Source organism: Melospiza melodia, chromosome 3 (genome assembly GCF_035770615.1).
Source record: "Melospiza melodia melodia isolate bMelMel2 chromosome 3, bMelMel2.pri, whole genome shotgun sequence".
Lineage (NCBI taxonomy): Eukaryota > Metazoa > Chordata > Aves > Passeriformes > Passerellidae > Melospiza > Melospiza melodia.
Window position 1 is genome coordinate 121,735,309 of NC_086196.1, and position 14,315 is coordinate 121,749,623.

The window sequence follows — 14,315 nt, forward strand, 5'->3', positions numbered from 1 at the left end:
ACTTTCATGTTAATTATTAAACTTATATTGTTCTATTGTATACATAAATTTAGCCCCTCTCTGAATTTCCAACATAGTTTCTCACTATTCTTCTTATGGTCATATAATAATTACATTTAATTACTAAACAATCATCACATCTAACAATTATATAATTTATCATACTGCTTACGCAGGTGCAGTTGATCTGGGAAAGCACAAAGCCTAACATTTTAGATTCTATCTTTAAATTTTTCCAGGGTTCCACTATCAAGCTAAGGGAGAAACTAACGAATTTAGAGAAGCTATGTAAATACAAAAACTATTTTAATACATAAAGTAAGATTATTCGTTGTCCATAGAGAGCTAGCAGGGCTGAATTTGTCTCCAGTTATACAAATTACATCCTTTAAAAGGCCACATTACACTTTCTGGCAGTTATACTACTACTGCAGTACTAAAGGTGAGCTTCCAAGCTGGGCCCACTTGCCAGCAAAGGGTGGATAAACTTTCAAGAAGTTCTAAAATCTGTCCTTCAGACTTCACCATGACCAAGAAATTGGTTATTCAGCTGGGGCTAGCTCTGACTATGGAGAGAGATGGGGAGACAAATCTAAGCCATTTAAAGCAGACAGTGTTTCCTTAAGAATGTAGGGAAACAGGAAAAGGAGACAGCATCAGAACAAGTGCTTTTAGATGAGGGGATGACTTGCTGAATCTCCTTTTGTAAAACTTATTACTGTTTGATCTTGCATCATTGCCATTTGGTAACATCCAATCCCAAAAAATCTAATTTTAACTGCAGAAAATTCAAAGTGTGATTTCCATACAAGTAATCCACCTTTCTAAACTTTCAGTTTCATGACATAAATAGTTACACAGCTACCACTGACACACCAGGCCATCAGATCAACAGTTCAGTTTTGGCGACAATTGCGCAATTTCTCTTTGGAGGAAGAGTTTAAAAAAGTGCTGGGGAAAAACATAGATGCTGTCATCCCTGAAACAAAGAGTTTATTCCCAAGTAGCATATAAAATCAGCACATTCTACTTTTATAGTTATTTCACTTATTTAATACATGAAAAAAAGCCCTGTACCTTGACTTCTTCACACAATTCTGTAAGACGAATTTCTACATCTATGTTTTCTGGAAAGATGAGAGGACATACCCATGAGTAATGTACTTTCTCAGTTGCAGAGTGAAACAACAAATTATCTCACAAAACAATTTTAAGACATGAAAAAGAATTCATCAAATAAAACTTGAAGCCATATTAAGTGCCACAGTTATTAAGTAAACTATAAACTTCCATTAAAATTCTTCATAGTAATTTCTGAGATTGAGGACAGAACATAATTAAGAAAAAAATTTGCAATTATCATGATTGCTTATCATGACACCTTGTCAAGGACAACAATTTTCTATTCAAAATTGTATTTGAAAGTACTGTAGTTTAGATGATAGAGTTTTCAGATTATCCACTGCTATTCAGCAGCAATGTCATCATTTCAAATCAAGGTAATACAATTCCTCTCCTACCAGATTTTCTAGAGAAGTCTTATTCCCATATCATTTTTCTAAAGGTATATAATTTACAAGATACATGAATATAAATACGAATCTTTAGTTGTATGAGGAATTTCTTTAGTTAATTAAAGTGTTCTTTAATTGATCTCTCAGCAGCTCAATGTTAAGAGCAAATCAATCTAACACAGTATGGCAGCTTAAACTGGATCTGAACTTTGAGTCACTCATTTATGAAGAGAACAGATATATTCCTTCACAAAGATATTTTTCCCTGTTAAACAGCCCTGTTTACTTTGGAGGATTTGATAAATCAAATAATAATTTGGTATTATGTTTAATTTCCTTCTGCATCTGAAGTATGAGTAATAAGGGAACAATTAATAAACCCTAAAATTGCCTGTAACAAGAATTTATATTTCATTTTTGAAACACAGTATTAAGGACAAACATGTTCAATATTTCTTGAAAACAGACAGCAACAAAATATGCCTTGAAAGCCCCAACAGTAACTTCAGGGTATGGATAATGAACAAAGGTGTACAGAACAGCAACAGTGTGTCTACTCAACTTCTCTCTAATTATGCCACCTATACTTGGTAAGTATATATTGATTTTGAACTAACAGCATTCACCATGCTTAGGTTTGATCTTAATGCCACACAAATTAACTCACACAACACGAGTTCTGAGTAAAAAAACAAATTGCAGAAATGTATGATGTTCTCAGAAACAAGCTGACAAAAGTTGTTTAAAGTATCTACATGTACCTTTTGCTAGACAGCACTTCATAATAATTTTTCTGAAAACATGTGAAAATAATTTAAGCTATAATACTAGTTTTGGTATGGCCACACAAATCTTGTCATTAGTGAAAAAATTAAATGGTTTACTTATGAAACCATACTGATTATTTGCTTGTCACACTTCAATTGAGAACAGGCTTGTGGAACAAGATTTAAAACCCTGAAATCTAAAATCATTATGGAAAACCCCTAACTATATTCATACCCCAATGCTATATTAAAAAGAGAAGACAGAATAGAGCTAACACAACACAAAAGGAATTTAAGCACTTACATTCTATAGCAGTAATGTTAACCAGCAAACATTTGATGCAATTTTGCTGGCTCTGCTAAAAACCAGTTTGGTTTCCTTTTTATATTAAAACCAAAACACACTTATAGATGATTAAAGTAGTGACCTGCTATTCTATCCTTTTCCCAACAGAAACTTCCTTGTGCTTAAAGAGCTCTGTAATCTTTTGTCCAGCATCAAGCCCACACTGATGCTCCAGAGGGATGACTGGCCCATGTTGATATGGACAAATACACCCTAAACACTGACAATGTCTTGGGAGTGTTTGGAAGAATTAAGTCTTGAGATACCAGAAGGAATCTGAAAGATTTCTCAGAAAACAAAGGTATTAACTATCTTTAAATAGCTAAAAATCATGAGTCTGTGTTGCATTAAATGAAGCTATAATTTTAAGCTATTTTTTAAATGTTGACGACTGACTGAACTTTCACTCATTTTTGTTTAGTAAAGTAGAACAACACTAAACCAAAAAACAGCAATGACGTCTCATTTTATCATCTATTTATCAGCCTAAAATTTAGTAGCTCAATTCTGCAGACTTCAGAGTTCAACACGTTTGCTATGGCAGAACATTGAAATTGTTTCTCTCTACAAAAGGAGTAACACTTTATATCATTAATAAGAATATATTTTATAATATCAATAAAAATCTGAGGGATCATATCACCTGCTTTGGAAACATACCTAGGTAGGCGGTTCTCTGGGTTCGTGGATATTTTCTTCTGAGAAGGCGTTCATAAAGGACCTGCATGCTGGCCTTGGCTAGTTACAGGGATTGTACACACATGACTAGTTACTACACTCCTTTTTTCACCTGTGATTTATTATTTGCCTTAAAGTTAGTAAAAGAGCTTATTGCTAGCCTAGCAATTAGTGCAGTTAGATCAGTACATGAAAACAAATCATTTTAGGGTAGTTTCTAGATTAGCACTTGTGATACACATTAAGATAGTGTTTTTTATTTCCTGAAACCAGTAATATTTAAATGCTCAATTACAGTTAGAGTCTAACAGCTGTCTTCACATGCTTCTGCAAAATCAGTGCCTTGTGTTAAAATTTTATGACAGAGAAACAGCAAAGCAAACAGAAGAAACAAAATTAAAGAGAGAATAATTTTATCTTAAACAAAAAAATGATGATTCTGAAGTTTAAACAGGACTGCATATTCTCTTCTGTAATGCATATTTAAACTTCACAGATAAAATATCCACTATAAAAAAGTTAATTTACTTTAAAATTTTTAAAAAGTGCAAATTACAATTGTGTACTTTGTGAAGTCTAGTGAGCCTCAATTTCTTTACAGAAACTTAGCAGAAACATAGCTTTTTTTTTTGTTAACTGCTGATGGATTTTGGAAACATTAGTGTTAATGGCAGGTATTATTTTTCATAAGCAAAATGTGAGTAATAATTAAAGCTTACATTATTAGTACTTCTTGTTATATCAATTGTCCCAATCAATGTACAAACAAAATAACCAAAGTAAATGAAAAAGATATTTATAAATATGAAAAAAACAAGTAATTCTAGCAGAGACTTAAAAAATGAAAATAAAAAATTAAACCCACAGGAAACAAACTGTCAGTAGACTATATACAATGAATGTTAAATCTAAGTTGTCATTTTCTCTTCAGATATTTATTGTGAGCATTTCTGTTCAAAACTACATTCCTAAAAATAAGCTAAATTACCCATACAGATGAGAAAAGGTCTGATTCAAGTTCCACTGAAGCTTGTGAGTGGTTTTGGTGACTTCAATGTGGTTGTAAGATACAACCCAATATTGCATTGCCAGTATGCAACTCAATGGCAGCTTTTTTCTGTTACATATATATTTTGAAGAAATATTTTAGGGAAACTGAAGATCATATCTAAAACATTTAAGTATTGAGATTTAGTCTAAGCCTATCCTTAGAACAACAATAGTGCCATTAAACTCAATATATTGAGTTGATAAAGCAAATCCAGAGAAGGGCAAATAGCTGGTGAAGGGTCTGGAGCACAAGCCCCGTGAGGAGCAGCAAAGGGAGCTGGGATTCTTCAACGTGGAGAAAAGGAGGAGGCTCAGGGGAGATCTTACTGCTCCTCTATAACTGCCTGAAAGGAGGTGTAGCCAGGGGTCAGCCTCTTCTCCCAGCTAACAAGTGGCACAAGAGGAAATGGTCTCAAGTTGTACTAGAGGGGGCTTATATTGGATATTAGGAACAACTTCTCCACTGAAAGGGTGGTCAGGCATTGGAACAGCCTGCCAAGGGAAGTGGGGGAGTCACCATCCCTGGAAGCATTCTAAAGGCATGTGGATGTGACACTTGGGAGATGTGGTTTAGTGGTGAACATGGTGTTGCTGGCTTAATTGTTGGACTTCATGATTTTTAGAAGTTATTTCCAACCTAAATGACCCTCTGATTCTATGGTTTGAGAAAAAGTATATTTTCACCTTACAAGGAAAACTAAGAGTTGAGTCACTCCTTTAATAAGGTGTTCCCCTCCATATCAAAACTAAGATAACTGGCAGAAAAGTGTAGCAGTAACTGTAGCAGTATTTTTTGCTTCAATAAAGAAAACACCTCAGTTTCTAGTATTTTTCTATGGACAGCTTTGTAATACGCTTCCTGAATTTTTTTCCACAACAAATGCCTTAGTATTAATGAAGATATATAAATAAAGAAATGAAACATTCTTTCTTTGAATCACTAACTGACCACATCATGTTTTTAAAATATCTTTCATATCTCAATCATCAACCTTACTGTTTCACTGTCCTTAGTTTTGACACTGATAAAATTAAACAATACAAAAATAAATAAGTATTGTCTACAATCCATATAAATGCCAAATGATCTTTTTTTTCTTTAGTAGACCATGAGTAAAAGAAGTATATGGTTGCTGAGGAAAAAGTCTAAATCTAAAGTCTAAATTGTTGTTTGCAATGCCAATATATTTTCCTTTCTTACTTCCACTGCTCTTCTAGTTCACAAATCAAGGTTAGGCTCTCTAATATATCTTTATTCTACAGAAAAGAAATGTACACGTACATTTCCATACATTACAATACATTTGCAGTTACTTTTATCACATGTGGTTAGCTAGAAATCTTCATGGCAACTAAGTCTGCTTAAAAAGTTAAACTACAAACTAAGCCAGCAGCAGTTTTTTCTTGTAGGTCTTTTTGCATGTAAGTTTTCAGTGAAATATTCTCCTCAAAGCTTACAGAATTTAGATTTTTGTACAAATATGCAATGTTTCCTTACAACAAACAAAGTGCAGTGTGCTACTTGGATTAGGAGCTTCTCTAACTTTCTCACCACTAAACACAGTAATTTGAAAAAAGAGCAAATCAAAACCAAGAAGAAAAATATATTATTTCCATAGATTAAGGCTGTTATCTCCTCCTTTTATTAGAGATGAGATAGTACTTGTTCCTTTGTTTTTCTTCAGTTATTAAATTTCAGATCAGTTTAAGCAAAAAACAGATGTAAGAGATATGCCATCAATGACAGGTTAATCTAGAAGAGGTCTTATAAACACTCACAAGAAAGTGATAAGTTTTATGAAATTGAACATACCCAGTTCAATTCGGTGAGAAGAGGGGAGATCCTTGGTTATTGTAATGAAATATCTATGTAACCCTTTGAAAGCAAGCAGCAAAGTGGCACAAAGTGTATAGTGGAAATTATAAGCATGGCTGAGGAAAGACTCTGAAACAACAAAACTGCAACCCTAGAATAAAAAAGAAAAGGCACATATTAATTTTGTTTAATAAATGAAGTGTTAGCAGAATGACTAAAGATATAAGCAATTGCCTCATTTCACAAACTTGATTTTTGTCTTCAATGGATTGCAAGACATTAAAAAAGGAGGTCAAACATTTAATACTGTAAGCTTCCCATATGTACATTCCTGAAGCAGGTAACATAGTCTCTTGGAACAATTTTTCTCATTTCCCTTTTCACATGCCACCCCAAAACCACTTAAACAAAGTTCATTCTTTATCAAATAATACTCATGCAGAAAAGATAAAATTCACACCTCCCCACAGAATACAAATGAAATTTTAAACTGCTATTTAATCTTACGTCTGCTGATAATTGTTTTGTGTAGTTATTGCCAAAGACTACGCTTTCAAGAGAAGGAATCACAGAGTCCCTGTTTTGTGCTGGTGCATTCCTGTTCAACCACGTATTCTTCACTGGGCGAGGAAAACTGCAAAAAGCACAAAAGAACTGATAATCTGAACATACTGTGCCTCATTACTTCCAATGTAAACTTCAATTAATTTAAACAATATTCCTGAAAGTTTAAGCCAGAAAGATAAATTTTGAACTTTACAGGTATAAAGGATTCAGTTTCTGTGGATTTTGCTGTGAAGACTTAACCTCTTAAAAGTGAAGCAGTAGCAGGAACTTCAAAGCTGTTACACAAACTGACATTGCTGTTTTCCTAAAGGATGCCTGACCTCTGCCTGCTGAGGAGGAGTTCAGGAAGAGGATTCCTGAACTCCTGGAAGAACAGAGCATCCTGCAACAGGAGCCTTGTGATAAAAACTAGGAAAGATGAATGAAAAAATGAATGAATGCAGAAAGTGGAGACTGTTAGATAACAGGCAGAAATAAGCGATTACAGATTAAAGAAAAGCGTAGATTATACAGGAGTCCAGGGCTGTACCCAAATAGAATTATCTTCTCTTTCAAGGGCAGTGTTAACACTGGTTAACAGTTCCCAACACAAGGTGAGTCTGAATGCTACTCAGAAGAAAACACTCAAAAAGTGACAACTCCTTGGAAAGGAAGAGGTGCCAATAACGTGAGCATGATCCAAACAGAAGACCAAACTGTCACCCATGAAAGCCCAGAGGACAAAAAGGAGTGGTATCTGCAATTCTCAGCTTTTTCAGAAAGAAGTGCTCCAGAAAAGTGAGCCAGAATATGGATCCAGCAACCATCAAGCATTTGCTACATGGGACAGCTCAGCTGAAATAAAACACTGTAAATTTAAAAGTTTCTTCCTCTCCCCATCCTAAAGGACAACTTGAATACTTAATTTTGTGGACACAGCAACACCCTACTCTCAAGATAACAAAAGCAGCACAGAAGATGCTGTTTTGTTTCAGTACCTCCTTACACAAACTGTATCAAGCTGAGGTTTAAAATTAAATAGCATTACTATATCATCACTTGAAAAGCCAGAAACTGAGGAAAAATGCATAGGAAACCCCTCAGATTTACTGCAACTTTTGAAAAAGGTCAGTAGGGAAAAATATGTTTGTGCATAAAAATTAGTATCAAAACCTGTTTTTCATTTTCTAACAACAAATGATCAATATAGGTTAAATGCCTGAATCTCACTTGTGGGACAGTGTGACCATGTACATTTTACATACATGATGCTACTTTAAGTAAATTTAAAAGTGCATTTATCAGATTATGTCTTCAACAACAATTCCCACCTTCTCAGTACTTGTTTCTTTCCCAAATAAGGCTGTGCCATCTCTTCAGATGTGTTAGTTCATTTACTATATAACCATGTCTAAAACACATCACCAAAACAATTCAAACCAACTTGCAGGGGGAAAAACGACACAAATCCATGAAAGTCAGCTGAATCCTCCAGCCCAGCCCTCCAGCACAGAACAGCTGTCTAACACACTCAGAGATGCTGCTTTCCATGATGTGAAGACAGGCACAAGGAGTGGGAATACCTGAAGCTAGAGGTCTGGGCATTTATGGCACAGATCAGCCTTGAATATGAGGAAACTTGAGGGCAGTAGCATGGAGTATTTGGAGACCATGAAAGAAGGAAAAGATAGATATGCTAAAAAAAAGGTGTGCAAAGAATACTTCATATGAGTTACTGACTGTACAGCTCTTTTTCACACAGAGAGAGATGTAAAGTAAACAGAGATTGCAAAGGTTGACACCAGTAGATGAAATTAAAAGGCTCCAGCAAAAAATAGCCAAAGTATTTTTTAAAGAAAGAAGTTAATTCTCCAGTTCCTTTTACTGAATAAAATGCTAAATGTATCATTTGCAGACATCACTGCCATTGCAGTAGTAACTGAAAACTGTGAAGACCGTTAACAGAAGGCACCCTATTTGTATTACCAGCAGCTATTTCAGTCAGTGTGTATAGTGTACAGCAGATCTTCCTGATTAAAAAAATTCATAAATATTTACACATATAAACATACACTTACAAATACAGATATTTATACAATCCTCCACTTCTCTGGCCTTGGGTATTCTCTCTCTTCTATACTACACACTCTTATTTCTAATTAAAAAGCCCTCAAAAATTGTTTCAGAAAATTTAAAAAACAAAAAGTTTCTAATCCCTCTGGATGAGAAATTCCAAATGAATGAGAATTCCAAAATCATCATAGAAAACAATACTGTCCATAGATTTAACTCCTTATTAAGTATTCCGGTTTTATAACATTTCCAATTGGACAATCAAGAATTGATTTGCATTCTATTAGTGAGAGATTACCTTATCAATGGCTGATGCAGAGCAACCAAAGAAGCATGGACTACAACCGATATGACAGAAAGGTGGAAGTAATCAAACATAACATTGACGTAATGATGAAGGCCCTGGTGGAGGTTAAAGTGCAACTTTAAAGTTCGGCTACTAATTGGTTGTAGTGTGCTCAGGTCATCTGGTCTAAAAAGAAATCAACAGAACAACATACAATTAGAACAATCATATTTAAAGTGCAAGTTATTAGTAACTGACTCAGACAGCAATTTATCATAAGTCCATACTTTGGAACACAATGGCATTTTCCCCAGAGAAAAAAAAGTTAGAATGAGACAAACCAGTTATGAAATCTTAAGCGACTTCAGCATTAGATTTCTTTTTTACCATCATTTATGTCTAATATGAACAAACTACATCTATAAATAATACAGATTTAAACAGATTAAGGGGTTAACATATATTCTTGCTTTAACAAAATCTTCTATATTTAAACTTACGAGTAGTCTGTATCCGTGAAGTGTAAATCTAATGTTAGCAGAAAATTCATTTCATTAAGCGACTCCTCAATCTACAAAGAAATTGTAGAAGCATGAAATATTTCAGGTCCCTTATTTGTAATAACTCAAATTGTATATAACAAAGCCTAAATTATCTGAATATAGTAAATTTGAACAGCAGATTACCTTCCTCTCATCTAACAGCATTTTTATTTTGAAAATCATCACATCATTCACAGAAACTTCCTCATTTTTGTAAAGAATCTGAAATGTTTTACTGCAAACTATATTGTCATGGACTGAAGCGGGAAAGGCAAGATCTGTTCCACCTGAAGAGAGAAAAAAGTATTAATTTTTATTTATTTAATAATTTAATCTTTTAATTAACTATTAAAAAGAAAATTAATAATTTCCATCAGCTTCATTATTAATATTAAAATTGTAACAACATCAGTAATGTAAGTGGTTTTCAGTCAGTGACTGATGAAGTTTGAAGGGGTACATTTTGTTTCAAAGAAACACTATCAGTATTTTTAATATAATTTGCTTTTAATATAAGTTCTGAAGAATTTTTGCTTTGTTACAAACAAAAGACATTCTAGGCATCAAAAATTGCAATAAAAATCCTGAATTGTCTTCTTTCATCTAGCATTCATGTTAATTTGCAGGTTTTAACCACACTGAAAACAAAATTACCTACAGATGAGGCAAAGAGGTTAAATGACCTATAGCACTCCACTGAATCAATCAAGAACAGAGATTGTTTGTTCTTTCTTTCAAGATCTTTGCATCCTACTCGGGCCAAACTAATACCAAGCTTATCACCTGAACCTGGCAATGTGCATGGAATATGACACTTCAAAGGCTACTCATCACAAAGAGCTCAGAAAAGTGTGATAAATGGTTGGGGAATCTTTTGCTGAAAAAAAAAAAAAAAGACTTAAAAGTTTTGGACAAAAAATGAGAAAGGGAATGATTTAAAACAGTAATTGAGGAAACATCATAATAGCAAAGGATTATCACACAGGAAGTATCACGATGGTTACTATCCTCTGGAAAAAACCTAGAAGAAGTTGGAACTTCGAAGAACAGAAATAACAGAAATACTGACACTTATAACTCCTCTTAAAAAATGGCACAATAACATCAACATCTTCCAAGACAAAATGTCTTAGAAATCGTGTAAATGAGGGTGCAAAAGATTTTTTAAATTCTTTTGATTCTTCTTTAAAAATTCAAAGGAATCCACAAGAGGAAAAAAAAAATCTGCAGTTTTCAGTCTACAGCTTTGGGGCCTCTGATAGAATATTACTGCCCTTGGCAAACATCCCACTCTTAGTAACATCTTAATTCAACTTGTCCTCAGAAATGTACAAATACTGGGTTTTGCTGAAGTGTTTTCATACATATCATCAGTTTAGGTATCCTGGACAAAGTGCTTACAAAGGCTGAATCATTACTGTGTAATTCCCCTATGAATAATGCCACTTTCAGCGTACATCCATCTGTGTCATCTGTTACAGCTGAAGGGCAGAGCAGGTATGGTTTCACTTGGCACATAATCTGATATAACTGCACAGCATCAGCAAAAGGGATCTCCCACTCCTGTCTGGAACAAAAGAAGTAATGGAGACAAATGGCTGAGGTCCCACTTGCTCTGCAGTGTCCAACCCTGAGTTGCAGCCCTGAGCTCTGCTGACCTCAGCGGAACACAAACCGGCACCCCCAGAAGGGAGAGAGGAGCTGCAGAGCAAAAGCTGAGTCAGGAACAGGCTGAGCCACTTCCACATGGGGAGCAAGGTCTCACAAATGTGGGGTCATCAAGGCAAAACTGCTGTCTTTTAAATCAAAGGTGCACTGACTGGCCAGGACTATTCCTAAGCTTCTATCCACACAAAAGGCTGTTTCCACAATAGAGGAGAAAAAAAGTGGGAATTTTTTTACTCTTGCATATAAATGACGTGTTTACTCTTACATATTCATTACTCTTGCATATAAATTTATTATATATATATATAAATATAAATATATATATTTATATTTAGAAGATAATTTACTCTTGCATCATAAAACCAGACACCTCATTCCTTCCTAGTCTGCCTTCGCTGGTTTTTCCTCCCCCTTTTATTTTTCTCTGAAAACCAGCCATGAATTTTTGAGAGAAGGAGGAATTCAGAACATCCTCAAATCTGAAACAACCTCATAAAGGCTAAAAATAAATATGTTTTTCTTTTCATTTTCTACAGCACAACTACACCTTTCTTCAAAGTCCAAGAATAATAAAAGACCTTCACAAGACTGGAGCTAAAGCAAGTGAATTGCTTTATCATATCTGTAATGACATTCGTGCTGTGTCCCAAGCAGTTCTTGTGAGCTACTAAAAGATGTGAAAAATAGAAATGGAAAAAAATACTTATTTAAATTAATGGAGGACTGCATGAAGAGCTGGGTAAGGGGTGAAAGGAGATAAAAGTGAACTGGAAAAAGAGGAAAAACTTAAGACTGTGTATTTGACTTGGGAAAATAAAAGGAGGAGAGACATCAAACAAATGATCTGTAGGAGAGAGGAAAACACAGCCAAAGTAAGGAAACTGCAGATGACTTGTGCCTAGAAGAAGGCAAAATTACTTGGAGAGGAATGGGAAAATCGTGACATGACAAAGTGAATAGAATTTAGAATAGGCAAATATGAGAAAGACTGAAAAGAGAGGAAAGTACAGAAAGAAGCACCTGATCAATACAGGACACCATTCCCAAGAGTGGGGATCCTGACCAGCCTCCTCTGTGGTCAGCAAGCAACATTTTCACACAGTGAATCAGCACTGTGCTACTCTATGCTGAGACCAATAGCAGCTATTTTCTGCACATAACAGCAGTCTCAGAATTGCTATCAGCTATTCCTCCTCCTAGAGCAGGAGGGCTGCATGTGAGCCTACAGCATCCAGCTCTGCTAAATCAAGCAGGTGGCTAAATGGAAATGGAAAGCAGAGGTTCTCAGCAAGACCAAGCACTACCATGTCCACAAGAAGGACAAACAAACCCCCTTTCACTGAGCAGCCTGTACCCTTCCTTCTGCTTTGTTGTGAGACAAACATTATCAGTAACTACCTGAAAAAAGAACTGAGAAACTGATCGAAAAAGGGCCCCAAAAAGGGTTTGAAGGGGTTTGGGTTTCTTGTAAAACAGCTGCTTGTCAACTGAAAGAGTTCCCCAGCTGAGTTACCAGACCAAATCAAACATTTGTGTCAACAGCACACAGAGCAATATGAAGGTAAGACAGAGTGGCCAAGGGAATCAAGCTTTCTTTTTTTTTTCTTTGTCAGAACTGCTGATCTAAACTCACACCAAACTGCAGTCTTAATGTTTGTACCCCTTTATGCCTAGTAACAGGAAACAAGAGCTAACACACATGTCACAATTTACTAACAAGACTGCAGCTTTCTGACAAAAAAATAACCTAAGACCGTTCAAAAATATACCATGAAATGGAAAAACTTTTTTTTTTCCAGCAATATCAATCATATTATTCAGTGTCACTTCGCAAAAAGTGTGTTTTACTAAAGGATGTTTACCAGACTCAAATTCTCTAAACTGCATTAAACTTTGCCTTTGAAGTGGAGTAATCTTGGCTCATCAGAACTATTCATTTATTTCACACAAATCCAAGAAATATTTAGGAAGCTTGACCAAAATCCAGTATCTACATTGTTGCTGTACTCAGAGCTACTTTCAAAATAGCCTCAAAAATTCAGTTACATCCTATCAGACTGTATTCAGTTACATTTTCTCAGACTATATTGGGTTTTTCTTCCTTTAAATTCCCATAATTCCATGTAACATTTGAAAACTTAATTGATTTTTTGCTTTCCACATTTTTACACCATGTTGAGGTATGGCCTACACAGAATTAGGCGAGCCCCAAGAGGTTTCTCTGGATTTAGTTTGCATGGACATAGAAATCAAAAGTGAATGACAGGTTTAAAAAAGAAAAAAGATAAGGGAAATCTGTTCAGGAGGCTAAATCAATTTTCAAGTGTTCCATTAGAGAACAACAGAGTAAGTTTGAAAACTGCATCCTTTCAAAGTGTTCTTTTCAGAAAAAAATGGGCTTATCAATCTGTGTAAGAGTCTGTATCTGAAATTCTCCATTGCTTCCAGATATCTACTTAGATCTGCCCTTGGTCATCTTACTCTGAAACACGAAGACTGAGCCAATCAGTGGAAAAAAACAGAAGAAACTCATACAAAGGAATCACCATATTTTGCTACCAGCAGAGACAATCAGCAGATGAAAAACAGTAACACAAATTCTGTAATCAACTTTTAAGTCCTGTTGTTAAGAACAAAATATATTTGCATTGTGTTAGTAACAAAATTAAAAACACTTCTGTATTAGTTATAAAAATATACAACAAAAAGTGTAATTCCTCAATTAGCAAGGCAAGATAATGACCTAATTTACTGAAAAGTTTTTACACTTACCAGTTCCATGTAACAAACTAGCTTCCAATATGTGTGGAATTCTTGGAGGAATTTTCATAGATGCACGAATCTGGTAAAAGCTAAAGCAAAAGAGTGATTTGCTAAAGATGTGTTACAGTACATCTCATTTACCATATACAGATACATTGACAAAGGCAGGAATGGATAATGGGAATAAGGAACAGATCAAGGAAGTCTACAAAGTTTAATACTGTCTCACTTGACCCTTACCTTGTTATATTTTATTTTTTTTAATT

General features: G+C 34.8%; 1 protein-coding gene and 1 long non-coding RNA gene across 4 annotated transcripts in view; one reads left to right on the plus strand and one right to left on the minus strand.

The window, feature by feature from the left end:
* Positions 1–3,028, plus strand: part of LOC134416378 (uncharacterized) — a 62,287-nt gene extending 59,259 nt beyond the window's left edge. The window contains exons 2-3 of the long non-coding RNA XR_010027252.1: positions 1,981–2,104; positions 2,736–3,028. This is a non-coding gene — a long non-coding RNA (uncharacterized LOC134416378). The remainder of the gene's footprint in view (positions 1–1,980; positions 2,105–2,735) is intronic.
* Positions 1–14,315, minus strand: part of FAM135A (family with sequence similarity 135 member A) — a 79,428-nt gene that overhangs the window by 26,930 nt on the left and 38,183 nt on the right. For 2 of the 3 annotated variants that reach the window (XR_010027251.1, XM_063152965.1), the window contains exons 4-11: positions 14,059–14,138; positions 9,763–9,905; positions 9,577–9,647; positions 9,089–9,262; positions 6,679–6,805; positions 6,169–6,322; positions 3,288–3,365; positions 1,078–1,127 (exon numbers count right to left, since the gene is read on the minus strand). Coding sequence is in view for 2 of the 3 variants with exons in the window: in XM_063152965.1 (XP_063009035.1) it covers positions 1,078–1,127; positions 3,288–3,365; positions 6,169–6,322; positions 6,679–6,805; positions 9,089–9,262; positions 9,577–9,647; positions 9,763–9,905; positions 14,059–14,138 (877 nt within the window). In the remaining variant the exon portion in view is untranslated. The remainder of the gene's footprint in view (positions 1–1,077; positions 1,128–3,287; positions 3,366–6,168; positions 6,323–6,678; positions 6,806–9,088; positions 9,263–9,576; positions 9,648–9,762; positions 9,906–14,058; positions 14,139–14,315) is intronic. The other variant, XM_063152966.1, reaches the window with a different exon arrangement.